The 15,660-nt window shown below is 40.2% G+C and overlaps 1 protein-coding gene across 5 annotated transcripts in view; it reads left to right on the top strand.

Annotated features, from left to right (window-relative positions):
• Positions 1 to 15,660, top strand: part of MCTP1 (multiple C2 and transmembrane domain containing 1) — a 170,493-nt gene that overhangs the window by 101,830 nt on the left and 53,003 nt on the right. For all 5 annotated transcript variants that reach the window (XM_033163778.1, XM_033163776.1, XM_033163775.1 and 2 more), the window contains 4 exons: positions 486 to 588; positions 919 to 1,020; positions 1,334 to 1,408; positions 2,950 to 3,069. In XM_033163778.1, the coding sequence (XP_033019669.1) occupies positions 486 to 588; positions 919 to 1,020; positions 1,334 to 1,408; positions 2,950 to 3,069 (400 nt within the window). The remainder of the gene's footprint in view (positions 1 to 485; positions 589 to 918; positions 1,021 to 1,333; positions 1,409 to 2,949; positions 3,070 to 15,660) is intronic.

The following is a 15,660-nucleotide window of genomic DNA, read 5'->3' as shown; positions in this document are numbered from 1 at the left end:
CAGAAAGTTGAAACTGTAGCAGTTTAAGGAATGGAGAAAGTGAGAACTCTGGAAACCTCTTAATGGCTTCTAAATCTGGTGGGGACAATTTGATTGGGGTTTTTTTGGGGGGGGTCTATATGAAACCCACCAAGGATCTGGTCATGTCCATTTTAAATTTCAAGTGCTTTTTGATTGCAATCTTACTTCCTAACTCTGCAAACGTATCACTTATTCAGTATACTGAATCAGGGTAAGTATTAATGAAAGGCTTTCTTGTGCTTCTTGTAGGTTGTGTAATGCATGCCCAGGCATGAAATGATCGGTATCATGCCTAAGTTGCATTCCTGGACATTTCTATTTCAATTCATGCCCCCTTTTTCTAGTTTACACTTCTAAAAATTCACGCAGTTTTTCATTTTCCTCTAACTTGTTAATGCATTTGCCTTGATAATGTTTCAGTTAGGTAAGTTTCCTACCTCTGTTCTGCCCTATCCCTTTCATAGCAATATTAAGGATATCCACTCAGTTCTTGAAGTGACAGTTTATGACGAAGACCGAGATCGGAGTGCTGACTTCCTGGGCAAAGTGGCTATACCATTGTTGTCTGTAAGTTTATTATTATTATTTGGTTAATGCACTGCTCTGTATATTTTTATGCCCATGGAAAAAAAATCAGGGCTGTCTGTCATTTTTCAGCCAAGGTCTGTAATAAGAACACTAAAAAATTTAACATACTCAATTCACGGCCATGTTGAATCCCATGATAGTTAATTTTTTCTGACAGACTTGGTCCTGGTAATGAACAGGTACTTGTCAGAATTGCCACAGTTGTTTTGGGTTCTCTGTCAGTTTCAGCAGCTGGGGGTCAAAGGTCACTGAGGGAGTGTATTCAGTGGAGACTGCGAGACAGACGGCTGTCATGTCCTTTTCCCGCAGATTCAAAATGGTGAACAGAAAGCCTACGTCTTGAAAAACAAGCAGCTGACAGGGCCAACAAAGGGGGTCATCTATCTTGAAATAGATGTGATTTTTAATGCTGTAAGTCTTAACTTTGCCTTTTTTGTACTGCTAAAGAGTTCAGTTTCATGAAAGCTTTTGTTCCTGATTTGTAGAGAATTTCTGTCATTCCTCATTTTCTCTAAACCTTGATGTATGCTGCAGAATGCTCTTCTGCCACTGGCTGAGACACCCACTTTGCTACTACTGCTGCTAATGTATACACAAGCATAAGTTTCTGTGCCTCACATTTCTGGATTATAGTCTTGGCCCCATGACTTTGAAATGCTACAGTGATGATTCTATATATATTTGTGCAGTTTTCAGCCCCTAAACAATATATTTTGATATATAGGTGAAAGCCAGCTTCCGAACGTTAATGCCCAGAGAACAGAAGTATATTGAAGAAGAAAACAGAATTTCTAAACAGGTAAAGAGTTGGAAACTATTATTTATTCCCAATAGACAGAATATCAGGTGAAACCTTATAACTGCATTTTGTCAAGCATTAATAGCTAAAAGAATAGCACATCTCATTTATATTGAAAAACTTATCTGGAGATATCAAAGAAAATTTGCACAAATGCAGATTTTTAAGTTTTCTAAATTGCTTTCTGCTAGATTTAGTTATTTGTAAAATGTGTGCATGATAACTCTAATTAAAGTTGTCAGTCTGCCCCCATGTATCAGGTTATGGCACAGGTGGCTGTAAACTTAGTCTAGCATAAATTTTTGTGGCCAACTTTGACCTGGAGAAACTCCCATATTGTTTTGGATTATGGTATGTATCAGCCTTTTGTTCTCTTAGTTCTCCTTTTAATGTGCTTATTAGAAACTTAACTCAGGCAAATATATAAAATCCCTTTGATTTTGCAACATGATCGACAAGATTCTTCTTTTTCATGTATGTTTACTAACTAATTGCTGCAATATTTACCAGCACTAACTGTTTTCAAAAGTGCAGTCCTACTGAATGCTTTCAACTTAAAATGATTTTTAAATCTTGCAGCCCTGATGTTCATGTTTCCTTCTGGAGGATAAGAAAGTTGGTCACTGAAGAGTCAAACACTAAACAACTCTTCTTTGTAGAATCTTATTTGTGTGCTGTTCAGTGTTTTACAATTATTGCATGAAATCATCAGTACAGATATTTTATAAGCAGCAATATAACACTTCCATTATCAGAATGTAAGCAGGCGTGCCTTGCAGGGGGGGGGGAGAGTATACAATACCTATTCTTCCAGATGTATAGGTGCTGCTCAGAAATGGCTAGACTCATATGCAGAAAAATACAGTAGTAGCCAGGAACTTATAACTATTACTAATCAATGAATATTATCAAACCTTGGTTTGTAGTATAAGAATCTCATTAGAGCAAGTTCTTTTCTTAAATATCAGAGATCTTGAATTAGTGAATATAACCTAATACTGTAAAATGTAAGTTTCGTAAAAGTTAGTGAGTTCGTCTCCAAATGAACTTCGTGGTACTCAACTATTCGTTTTAAAACATAATTGCTTAAAAATCTACTTGTTTTGTATTGTAGTTTCACAGCTTACATGGAAAAAGTTACTTCCTAAGAGATAATTACTCAGAACTGCATACGTGGTTTCTCAGCAGTCATCTCTTTAGTATCAAAAATTGATTTGGCCAACTCCAGTGCAAAAAAATCTAGGTTGGTATCTCTGGATCTCAGTTCTTAGAACGTGCTTAAAGATTGGGAAAGAAACATTAGTAGGTATAATTGTAAATTGTACTGTCATTTTAATTATTTTCATGCTGGAGAGCAGAACAGTGCAAGCCTACAACTACTGATAATACTGATAAATATCTAGATAATGAGTTTCCCCCTTTACTGCAATACAAAATATTGTCTGTACGGAACAGTATTTTCAGTTGAAATGTGTTGTGAGCAGTTTTCATAGCTAAAATGCACAAATTGAGCCGACACAGTCTATGTTTCTTTCCTCCAGCTTCTTCTAAGGAACTTCATGCGGATGAAGCGTTGTGTCATGGTTCTTGTAAATGCCGCCTACTATATAAACAGTTGCTTTGACTGGGATTCACCACCAAGGAGTCTTGCTGCTTTTGTGGTATGATATTAACCTTAATATTAATATATGTGTATACAAAAAATAAATAAATGTAATGGTCTCATCAGTAGGACATGTATGAAAGATCACAGTCAATACCTAATAATCAATCTGTAGTTTAAAGCCAATTTTAGAACATCCAGGGCTTCCTAGAATTGGCTCTCTTCTACAATCAGTGACCTCTAATACCCTAACCATAAAACTCCAGGAAGTTTAATGCCAGTAGATTCTTCTCTCTAATTTCCGTTAGTATAGGAAACTTCAAAGTGCTTGAGTTCATCATGGCATCATAGCCATGCTCCCAACGATAATCTATATATGTAGGCAGGTGTATTGATCCTAAATAAGTGGTCTAGTCACTATCACTAGCTGGCCCTGCAGGGTTATTGTGAGGTTAAATGTTATAACCCACAACTATGTACATCACTCTGAGCTCAGTCGGGGAAAGTGAGATACAAATATGAATAACTTTAAAGCGCCATGTAGCACACAAGATGCCATTTTACATGCTGGTGGGACTAATTTTCAACTGATTAATAACAAATTATAGAACAACCGTGTTAGTTTCTAACATGGGGTAAGGAACCTGTGACCCTCACAGGTGTTGTCAGATTTCAGCTTCCATCAACCCCAGCCAGTATAGCCAGTAGTTAGGTGAGAGTTGGATACCAGTAACATCTGGAGGACCATGTGTTCCCCATCCCTCTGCTATTGCAGTCACCCCAAGTTAACAACACTGGCAAATGTGGTTGCTGCAGATGGATGATGCCATTAGCACTTGTTTCACAGTAGGAACAAAGTTCAACTCCTCTGCGGTCATGTCCCATGTCAACATTGAGGACCTTTAATAGGCCATTCTTTGGGTATGAGATTCTAAACCTAAGCCATTCATACCTGCCAGTCTTAGATGAAATATCTGATTGTGAGAGAAATGGATCCTCAGTTGTTTATGTTATACATATCCAACAGATCTGCCTCCATCCAAAAAAACTTCCCACCCAGTATTTTCTGTGTGTCAATTTAATACAATTTTCTTCTAGACGTCTTAACATTGACGTTTGTCTTCTACGTCTTCACTTCCTTGCCACGACACCAAATAGGAGCATTTTGAGGAACAAAAACAGAGGCCCCAAAAGCTAGCAACATTAGTCATCTTGGACTCCTTTAGGAGGAAGGGTGAAACGGAAATTTAATAAATAAATAAATTGACAATTGATAATTTTAAGATCTGAGAAATGTGATAAGAGACATTCCAGAAGCCTTGATAAAAGGTTATGCCTTTATACATAAGTTTCAGAAACCGTTGCGTTATAGCTTTACTCAAAATGCTGCTGCTTTTGTGTGTTTCCTTCCTGCATTAGCTCTGGGAGGTGCCTGTGACATAATGGCATAATGTTCCTTTTTGCCTGATGAAGGGAAGCACTCATGTGACCATATGGCTTCTGTAACATTACTTCTTTAGACAATACAAGGTGTAGCTTAATAACAGAACCAATATGTTGATAAAGGAACAAACTTCATTCTGCAGGATATACCCGTCATGGCAATACTTGTCACTATTTTATTTTTATTATTTCAACTTGTATGCTACTTTCCCACATAAATGTGCCCAAAAGCAGTACATATGATTAGAGGCAGCATGCCTTTGAATACCAGGGGCTGGAGAATCAGGTTCAGCATCAACGCACAGCACAGTCAGGGAAATGCAAAAAGGAACATTATCATTTCCATCCTCTCCCTTGTGGTCTCCTGAGCTGGAGCTATAAAGGAAGTGACCATATGGCTTCTGTAACATTACTTCTTTAGACAATACAAGGTGTAGCTTAATAACAGAACCAATATGTTGATAAAGGAACAAACTTCATTCTGCAGGATATACCCGTCATGGCAATACTTGTCACTATTTTATTTTTATTATTTCAACTTGTATGCTACTTTCCCACATAAATGTGCCCAAAAGCAGTACATATGATTAGAGGCAGCATGCCTTTGAATACCAGGGGCTGGAGAATCAGGTTCAGCATCAACGCACAGCACAGTCAGGGAAATGCCCACCACCACTGATACCTACCATGTTTCCCTGGAAATAAGACATACCCATAAAATAAGCCGTAGCAGGATTTCTAAGCATTTGCACAATATAAGCCGTACCCCGAAAATAAGACAGTGATATGTGCCATGGGGAGTGGTGGTGGTGGTGAGGCCAGGGGCATAGCTGGGGGGGAGCGCCACATACCACGGGGAGCGGCACTTATCGCACCCGATCCTCGCGTTTCACCCGGGAATGACGCGGCAGCTCGGGCACCTGCAGGCTCTGCGCTGCCCGAGAGGGCACCATGACGCTTGCGTCTGCCCGCTGCCTCTCTCTCAGGCTGCCACCCTACAGCTGAGTGGGAGGCGCCGAGCAGACTCCCTGCAGGCTCCACACCACTCAGAAAAGCAATGCAGGCTTGCAGGGCGCCGGAGCGGAACGCAGCTCGGGCACCAGGATTCTGGGGCGCCCTGGCCCATCCTGCCCCGAGGGCACCGCACCCTGGACCCCCCGCGCAGGGAGGCCAAGGGGCTAGCTGCACCACTGGGGGCAGTGGGCACCAGTGACGCAGAAGAGGCCCCTCAGGAGCCGCTCCTGCCATGAGCGGCGGCTGAGGGGATTCCCGCAGCCAAGGGAGAGGAGGCGGTGGCAGAGGAAGAGGCGGCAGAGGGCTGTCCTTGGCCACCGCCTCACAGTTCAGGAGCGCCTCGTTGTCCGCCGCAGCCCGCACTGCCACCGCACAGCGCTTGTGGGAGCAGCACAAGCAGCAGCAGCAGTGCCAATGCGCCCACCCGCAGAGGGGGGCAGGCCAAGGAGAGTAGAAATGAAGGCCTTAGGGAAAGACGGTTCTGGGCGCAGTTCTGGAGGGCGCCAAGGAAGAGGCGAAGCTGGACGCGGCGCCTCCCTTAAGACGGCCCTGGATAGGTGTGGCTATGCAGCGTACTGACGCGGAGCGGTTAAGAAGACGGGGAGCAGCATTTGAATAAATGTAGATTGCTGTACCATGCTGACGTATTAAAAATAAGACACCCCTGAAAATAAGCCATAGCGTGTTTTCTTGAGGAAAAATAAATATAAGACAGTGTCTTATTTTTGGGGAAACACAGTATGCACTGATACCAGGTGGGTCCTTTAGCTGCTTGGCATTGAGAAGAATTCCAAGTGATTGCAGTGAGGAAGTATCATTTTAATCTTTCCCTAATGACTTTGAATGCAGCATTGTTGCAGAGTGGTGCTACATTGAGGATGCTGGGAAGAATTAAACTGATAGCTCTTGCATGCTGTAGCAGCCTGGAGCTCCTGTTAGCCCCGAATAGCAAGGGGGAAACACCAGCAGCACAGGATCCTTTAGGATTCCTCCCTCTTCATTGATCAGCACAGAGAAGAGTGCCAAGCAGTTGCAAAAAGGGACCATCAATTGAATCCCCCCCCCCTGTCTTTTATGTTGTAGAAAACTGGGTTTAGTTGGGATTCAATTCACTTTAAGAAAAGCAACCAACTTTGAAATCTGTACAATACCCCCCAAACTGCCCTACTAGATGAGAGCACAGTCATGTCCTCCAGCATCTTCCTTCCAGCAGTGGGCAAGCAGATGCCCATGCGATGCCCAAACGCAGGAAGTAGAGGTGACTGCCATCTCCCTCTTATTCTCCACAGGACCAGGTCTGAGGTGACCTTGGCCAGAGTGCCCTCACTGGGCCCCCCCCAAATGGCCCTGTCTTGGGGGGACTTACCAAGCAATGGGGGTTATGAATAGTGGTGCAAGCAGTGCCTTGAGAAAGCCACCATTCTTGAGAAAGCTGTAGTCAAAACAAAACTACTATGAAAGAAAATTAAATTGTATTTCCCCCCACTCCTCAGATATATCCATCTATCCTAAATATTTTTTATGGTGTATACATGGCCTTTAGAATCTTACTCAAGATCTACTGTAGGATCATCTTTGTGCCTCAGGTGTAATTAACATGACTGAGTAACGACCTGTTCTTTCTTAGATGCTGCCTGTCCTTTTACAGGCACTGTTGCTTCAGAACTGACAAGCTAAAGTCCATCAGTGCAATGGACTATATTTTTAATCTTCAATAAAGTCTCTTCTGATCCCTGTTCCTGCCCTGCCTCTTTTGAACCCATTAAGTAATCTGCTGTGATGTCACAGCATGGCATTGGAGTTATCACAGCCCATCTGTCTTCCACAGCCTCTGATGTCATATGTGGGTGGCCAGTGTTGTTCTAGGCAGAAGTGCTGAGAGGGTCTTGTGAAAGACTCATAAGTTGACAGGCAGCTTTAAAAAATTAAACACTTTCATCTTTGCATGCCGTGGTCTTTAGAACCTCTTTACACCTTGTTGAGTGGTTTCAAAGCCTTTTAATAGAGGCAGATGGCACATGGCAGCTTACACCCTAGAGTTTTGACCAAGATCGTAAACCAGAACTCAGCAACTTACAGTGTTGTCAGAAAACCGCAACATGTACATTTATTATTATTATTATTATTATTATTATTATTATTATTATTATTATTATTATTACAGTTCTGCATACAGTTCCACCTTGTATGTCCCTGTGAAATCTCTGAATCTTAGGCAGGTTGATTAGCTCCAGGAATGTAACATAAGGGTACAGTTGTCCAAGCTAAAGGAGCACATCTCAAGGTTTGAGTTAAGAGGCCATTGGATTTAAATAGTCCCTTTATCGTAACATAGTATATGAGATTTAAATGTTGCAGCACTTTTGGGGGGAGATGCAGAAAACCACCGGATTTCCTATTTTTATATCCCTATTGCCTACTCTGTGTTTTATTTGAGTGAAATCCAACATAGTGCATGCAACAGGGCTTCTTCTGTTCCTGACTGTCGCCCTGCCCCCTGGATCAGATTTTGAAGGTGGACAGGGGGCTGCCTCAGGATGGAGAGGAAATAGTCCTGCTGCACAAGCAGAAATCTGTTCTGCCTGCAGTTGGGCACAACTGGATATCCCCCTTTGTTTTTAAAACTTGGAGAAGACTATAAGTAAAAGCAACTTGAATATTTCATTCATGAGTTGTTCTATCAAATGCATTGCAGTGTTTAAATTAATCAGTTTGCATTACTTCTACGTAATTTTAGCAAGAAATTATTATTACAGAAATACTGTATGCAGTCTTCTCATCTGCGGAAATGGCATGGTTTGTCTTCAGAACAACCTAATGAAAATACTGAAATGCTTTCTAAACTGGGTTTCGTTTTCTCCAGACTCTTGATTCATGCACCTGTGGATGTGGGCAAATGCAGGGAGATATAGGGCAGGAGATGAGGGGCCGTATGCAACCTCTTTCACTGTCACTTCTTACTTTAATGAGCCGAAAAATAATTGGACAACTAAGCTATCAGTAAAAGGACACACTTCAACATGAGTCAGTGAATTATTTTGCAGGACAAACTTTAATCTTTATATATGATTGTGGATAATTTGTGGTACCATTTATCCAGCTTGAATTGTTTTAGCCTTTTCAGTTGTTATACAGTAAGTACTGTTATGTTAACATTAACATTTGATATTTTACACATTTAATTCCTGTACTGTTGTGTGTGGTCTTTGGGGAAATGCGCTCCGGTGCTTACAAGGGAGAGACAAAGTATTGATCAGCTAACATTTCAGCTACATTTATGTATGTCGCAAAATTAATGAAAATGCCAGACAAAAATGTCAGAGTGCACAAAAAGGTAGGATTTGAATTTTGGTAGTTTAATGAAAAGTTTAAGATGAACGTTATCACATGTCTGTTAGCCTACATTGTGCAGTTCATAACACAATAGCTAAAGGGGAAACACATTTTACTGGGGGGGGGGCACTGAACATGAATCTAGAAGGAAATTTAGAAGGAAATATCCAGTCCTGAAAGTAGGTGATGTTCCCAAATGTAGGAAATGTGAGTTCGTTTATTCTAGCATTGCTCAAAATAACAAATAGCATTTGCAAAAATAGTGCTTACGTTTTCCTCTCCAGTTGGGGGAGTTAAGCAGTCCCTCTCCTTTCTACCATAGCTTATATTCTTCTGAAAACTACTTTTGAAAGTTAAAAAAAAAACACCAATAATCTTTCTCTGGATTTTTCTAACCATTTTTTGGGGTATCTGAATAAGGCCAACTCATTCAATATTTTTGTTCATATTGTCAGAGCCAATGCAAGATACTGTTCTGTGTGAGGCAGTCAAAACTTCTATCCCCTACTGCTGCTGCCCCTCTTCACTCCTGCCTGCTTACCCATTTAACTTTTTTAACGTCACTAATGCAGTGTCAGTACTGGCAGTGCCCCCAACTTCAGTCTCCCCTCTCTCTGGGCAAGGTGTCCCAGGAAACTGAGTGCCTGTGCTGCAGTGGCTTTATCACCATAGCTAAAAATTCTTTTAAAATTCTAAAAGTTACTTTACAAACATTAAATTTAAGAGAGCATGTTTAGCTGCTGTGTCAAAGCCACAGTGAGGCAAATGCTCTCCTATTAACAATTGAGAGATAAGGAAGTGGTTGGTGGGAAGTAGTGGGGGCTGCAGTGGTGAAGGAAAGGAATTGGGCAGGGTATCGAAAGCCTATAGGAGCCAGGTGTGCATGGATAGCTTTATGGGCTGACTTCTTTGGGATTTCCAAGAGAGATTGTTCTGACACAATGGCAGTGGTAGTTCTCTTGTCTTCTGGGGTGTGAGCATGGAGAAAGTGACATGCATCAGTTGTTATATAATACAGTGGTGCCTCGCAAGACGAAATTAATTCGTTTCATATTGCGAAAATTCTGTCTTGCGAAGCACGGGTTCCCATAGGAATGCATTGAAATTTAATTCCCATAGGAATGCATTGAAATTTTCGTCTTGCGAAGCACGACCATAGAAAAATTCGTCTTGTGAGTCAACTAAAAAATGGCAAAACCCTTTCGTCTAGCAAGTTTTTCGTTGCGCGAGGCATTCGTCTTGCGAGGTACCACTGTAGTCCTTCCTTCAGTTATAGAAAGATGCAACATGAGCATAGCTTTGGGCTGCATAATCTGACAGAAGATAATTCCTTTTTCCGGAATCTAAAGGGTTGCATGTACTGTTTAACACTTTCACCATTGCCGTTTCCACCACCATGTGTTAGCTGAAAAGCTTATGAGAGTCGGAGGCTCCTCCAGTGCAAGAAAGGAGGAGATATTGGAAGGGGCTTGGTAACGCACACACCTATGTTCACATAGAAATGCTTTCTGTTCTCAGACAGGAGGACTCCTTGGAGCACAGGCTTTAAGCTGAAGAAAACGGCTTGCCATCAGTGCTGTTTTCTAGAAAAAGGGGTGCCGAAACTCACCATGAACACCTCCCTCTTATAACAACAATGGTGCCTGCCTGAGAGTTGCCGGAACTGAGTTCCAGTGAATTCCTGCTGAAAAAAGCCCCACTTGCCATACTGATTTTATCTTGATCAGTATTTAAATGCCCTATTGCCCCCAGTTCTGCTAGACGTTTTCTTAGGGATGACAGAAACAAAATGTGCAAGAATCCTGCAATTTGCTTTATGGTGCAAGCGAAGTCACAGAGGTTCTTTTTCCTGCAGTAAATTGTGTGCCAGTGACCTAACATGGATGGTACCGTATTTTTCGCTCCATAGGACGCACCGGACCATAGGGCGCACCTCATTTTTAGAGGAGGAAACAAGAAAAAAAAATATTTTTCTGGTTTTCTTCCTCTAAAAGCCCTGGTTTTGTTGTTGTTGTTTTTTTTGAGGATCAGCTAAAAGTTTTGCAGCTGTTTTTGCAAAGGCAAAAGGCCTTTTTTTAAGGATCAGCTAAAGGTTTTGCAGCTTTTTTGCCAAGGGGAAAGCCCTGGGTTTTTTTTTTAGGATCAGCTAAAGGTTTTGCAGCTGTTTTTGCAAAGGCAAAAGGCCTTTTTTAAAGGATCAGCTAAAGGTTTTGCAGCTTTTTTGCAAAAGGGAAAGCCCTGTTTTGTTTTGGTTTTGGTTTTTTTTTTTTTGAGGATCAGCTAAAGGTTTTGCAGCTTTTTTTGCAAAGGGAAAAGCCCTGGGGTTTGTTTTTTTTAGGATCAGATAAAGGTTTTGCAGCTTTTTTGCAAAAGGGAAAGCCCTGTTTTGTTTTGTTTTTGGGGTTTTTTTGAGGATCAGCTAAAGGTTTTGCAGCTTTTTTTTGCAAAGGGAAAAGCCCTGGGTGCTTTTTTTTAGGATCAGCTAAAGGTTTTGCAGCTTTTTTTGCAAAGGGAAAAGCCCTGGGGTTTTTTTTTTAGGATCAGATAAAGGTTTTGCAGCTTTTTTTTGCAAAGGGGGGAAAGCAAAGCTCCTTTTGCAAAGGGGGAAAAGCAAAGAGGAAAAGCCCCATTTTTATGGGGTTTAACTCACATTTCTGAAAAAATCTTAAGGAAAGGGAGCCATTTCTACTGTTTGTAGACAGATAATCTAATCAGCCAGTCACATGTCCTGGGGAAACAAACAACCTCCCTCTGCAGCACATTCAACAAAGGAGGGCGGGGCTGAAAGGGAGCCGGGACTCTTATCTCTCTCCCGATCTCTTGCTGATCAGCTGCTGAGCGGGGTCCTTTCAACACTCCCTTTTCTCTTTGTAAAATAAAAAGCACTATCTGCTTTTGGCCCCTGGGCAATTCAGCTCCAGGGACCACCATTCGCTCCATAAGACGCACAGGTATTTCCCCTTACTTTTTAGGAGGAAAAAAGTGTCTTATGGAGCGAAAAATACGGTAAATGATCAGATTCATGCACAAACAAAGCAATATTTAATGGCAGGATTTGTAGAGGTATTCCCAACAACTTTGACATGCCTAGTGGAATATTTGACTTTCGACAGTAGAATTCCGTGCCATTTCACAAATTCCATCTGCAGACAAGGGAGGGGAGAAAGAAGAAAGTGGGGAAGTGATTATATTTTATTCCTGAAACAACTATTTAAATACATCTTTGTTCTGCACTATAGATTTGCTGGTACAGAATCAAACAATTTTTTTTCCTGATCTAAACCCTCACATTCCCCTAAATGGGGGATGTGGCGTATTTTATTTTAATAAAGAGTATTTAATAACACAAGTAGACAACTAGCAAGGAAACAGTTTTGAAATGTAAGGAAATACTTTTGCATATGGAATGTGTAAAGCTATTTCCAGTGTAATTACATCACTTTAATCTGCAGTTGATCATACATATAGTGATTGTACAATAAAAGATCCCATCCAACAATAAGCCTGCTTAATAGCTAAATATTCCAACCAAATGCAAAACAGTAAGATAGCGAAATATATATTTAATATGAAAACCCTGTTTTGTTTAGGAATAGGAAACATGCTCAGTCAACTTTTAAAAAAAAAAAAAGGAATATGAAGTGTGCAGCCAAGGAAGAGTTTACTTATCCTTCAGTTTTTCAAAATGTTCCCCCCTGCCAAACTAGTGCATCAGATCAGTTTCCTTATATATGAAGGAAAGAATTATCTTGATTCTCAGCTCAGGACACCTACCACAGGTAAACATGAGCGTTGAATGCCGCCCTGCCCCCTTCCACTGTTTCCAAGTCTTTCTGTGTCCCTTTTCAGGCTCAGCTACTTGCTGCCCTAGGCCAATATTGCTTTGATGTCCCTCACTAACAGTGTCGTTTTCCCCATTTGTTTTCACATTTCCAAGGGCTGCTTTTGTGTTGACTCTTCGGTCAGCAGGTGCAATTCCAATTGACAACAATTCTTCATTAAAAACAGAGTGCAATCTAGGCTGTATGTTTGCCTAGATTCCTTAATTAAAGAGTTAAATAAGTAGCCGGTGAAAGTTTTAGAGAAGACTCTAGGACAGGCAATATTCTTCTGCTCATGAAAACTGGATGTGTGCAATTCTCAGTGTTAAATTAGGCATTAGAGCTAGGTTATCACTGAGAAAGAGTAGATCTTGCCTTGTTATTCAAAGCAGGCACCCAACTTGCTTGAAAAGCCAGAGGAGCTGGATGTTGTTGGACAGCAGATTTGAAATAAATCTCCTTCCAGAAGAGAGTAATCTAATTTACAGTGTGAGAAGCTGGATGATTTGAGTTGTTGTTGTTGTTGTTGTTCTTGTTGTTTTTGCCTGAAATAGAGATTTCTTTCAGAAGTATTTTTCTGTAGAATGTAGAATTGGTGGGAAATGCTATTTCATGGAAAAAAATGATGTTTTCAGAACTGAAGGTCTGCAGTTTATAATCATTAATGCATTTGAAGGAGAGTACATATAATACTCTACAAAGCAGAATGTTGATCAAATTCATGATTTTTTTTAAAAAAACAAACAAACCCTAACAGTCATTAGCTCAGAAAAAGTGAACTTTCTGTTAAAGGGCAATGCAAAATTGGAATACAGTGAAACTGCAATTAATGTCTACCTCACAGTAGCCTTTATTGCTTTCCAGAACTATATTGTCAACATGATTAGGCATGTCTGTATTCATATTATAATGGATCACCTTCCTTAACTAGAAATAAGTCATTAATGGGTCAATTCAAGTTTTCTCTGCCTCATTAAAAAGATAAAGTTTTTTTTTAAAAAACCATCCCTTTTTGACTAATATTGTATCAGTTCAATCCTGCATATTTATTACTTACAACATAAATATTCCCCCATATGGAAGAAACATGTAGACTCCATTCTAGGATGTATTTGACTTCCTAGTAAAATGCAACATTTGATAAAAATCCAAAGTATTGATGTTGGCCTACAAGGAAAATCCAAAAATCCATAATGGCATTGCTGTGCTCTGTGTTTTGGATTGTTTGAGAAGTTTGTTTTGAACAGCTTTTGTGTTTCCCCATGTAAACTTAGCAAGTAAGTAAATGCTGTGTGTGCGTGCGCAACCATTGGGTCAATTTCAGCCCCCTCCTCCTAATTTTTCTTCCATAAGAATCTGTATGTTGTAATGCATATTACTCTGCTATAAGATTGTCACCGACTTTTCTCTGTTAATGAAAGCAGTGTGTGTGGGCAGCATCTCTCTCCCTCTCTCTTCTCTGCCTGTTTATAATGGGTGGGGTGGGGGAAGAGAGTCTTCTCTTTCATTCTGTGTAGTGTTTAATCCCAGTGATTCTCTCCACATCATCCCTGCCAGGGTGGTTTAGCTAGCTAGCAACATTTCATTAGCTTCATTTCCTCCCCACTTTTCCTGCCATAACGCTGTGCAACTCCCAACCCTTCACTCTTTCCTTCTCTGCATTCTTCCACTTGTTGTGCATAAGATCAAGGCAAAACTTGGACACTGGAGTGCTTTCTGAGCTATGATGGGATAGTAAAATCTGTTGCCCCCCCAAAAAAAACCAGGAATTGGTAGGAGGCTTGTGTACCTACACCAACCAGATTGGCAAGTGTACAATGGCTCTAGTTTAAAACAAAGCATATTAGAGGTACAAATTATTATTATTTAAACTCCATTGGTAACTTGTGAATTATTGGAATTCTTGATGAAACAGTCTGCAAGATTTTGTATTGACTGAAAGAAGCTCTAATTCAAAAAACAACAACCCACTATATGCTTAAGTTGCAGATTTGAGGAGTATTCAGGAGTAGCTGCCTCCCTCATGTAGTACCATTAACATAGAAAACACGAATTAATAAAAAAATGTCACAGTGTTACATAATGATAACAATTAACAGTGTGAGGACTCATTAACAGTACTCTTAGCACTCAACTTTTAAGTAAATTGTCAAATTTCTAACCATGAATTTATAACACTTCACAGATTTAGTTTCAACCAAAAAATTAATTTGGCTAGCTAAATGCTAACACTTTTTGTGGCTGGTAACAGTTAAGCATTTTAGATTCATTGTATAGTATTCAAGCCTGTTTATTTTCAAAGCTCAGAAAGAACTGTGAAACTAATAACAACTGAGTTATGAGAATGCGTTGTTTCTTTATGTGTCCTAATGCTACAGTTGTTGTTAACTGTATATCATCTTACTATCAGCCTTTATAAAATGTATCCATTTCAGCGAAAGATCATTTGAGCATGCCTGTGCAATTCACAATTGAAAACTCTGGCAGCCCTATCTAGTACTACCAAAATGATATCAATGAACTGGATGGAGTTACCTACCACAGGAACAATTACCCGATCAGGGTCAAATACCCTTCCACCTTTCTACCTGAACACCTGCAAATTGAGCTGTGTCCCATTCAGAATTTTAAGAACAGAGCCATTGTCAGGGAGGTAGTTTGTTTCTGGGAGAAAATTATGCCAGTTCTCTTTTAAATGAAAGACAAGTCTGTTGTTACTTAAGGGATATTAGGCTTCACTGCATTTTTGAGGAAAACAAATTTGCTGTAACTTTATCTGTAATGTAGTACTGAATAGGTGCAAATAGGCTCTACATTGTATGTAGCAGAGAAGGGGAAATAAGGGTTTGTTAAAACCATAAAAGGGATTTGTAACCATTATATTTCTAAGGAACTGCTTTATCAGAGTCTGGGTTATAAATGTTTTAGTTACAGCCTTAACATTAAATGCTTGCCTTGTATTTTACTCAAATGTAGTCTAAAAGAAGCAATATTTTGTCTGTTCTGCTCACATTGTAAAATCACAAAATTCCTGAAAG

This window comes from Lacerta agilis, chromosome 11, assembly GCF_009819535.1.
Source record: "Lacerta agilis isolate rLacAgi1 chromosome 11, rLacAgi1.pri, whole genome shotgun sequence".
Lineage (NCBI taxonomy): Eukaryota > Metazoa > Chordata > Lepidosauria > Squamata > Lacertidae > Lacerta > Lacerta agilis.
Note: the sequence above shows the minus strand (reverse complement) of the source record. Positions and strands in the feature narration are given on the sequence as shown.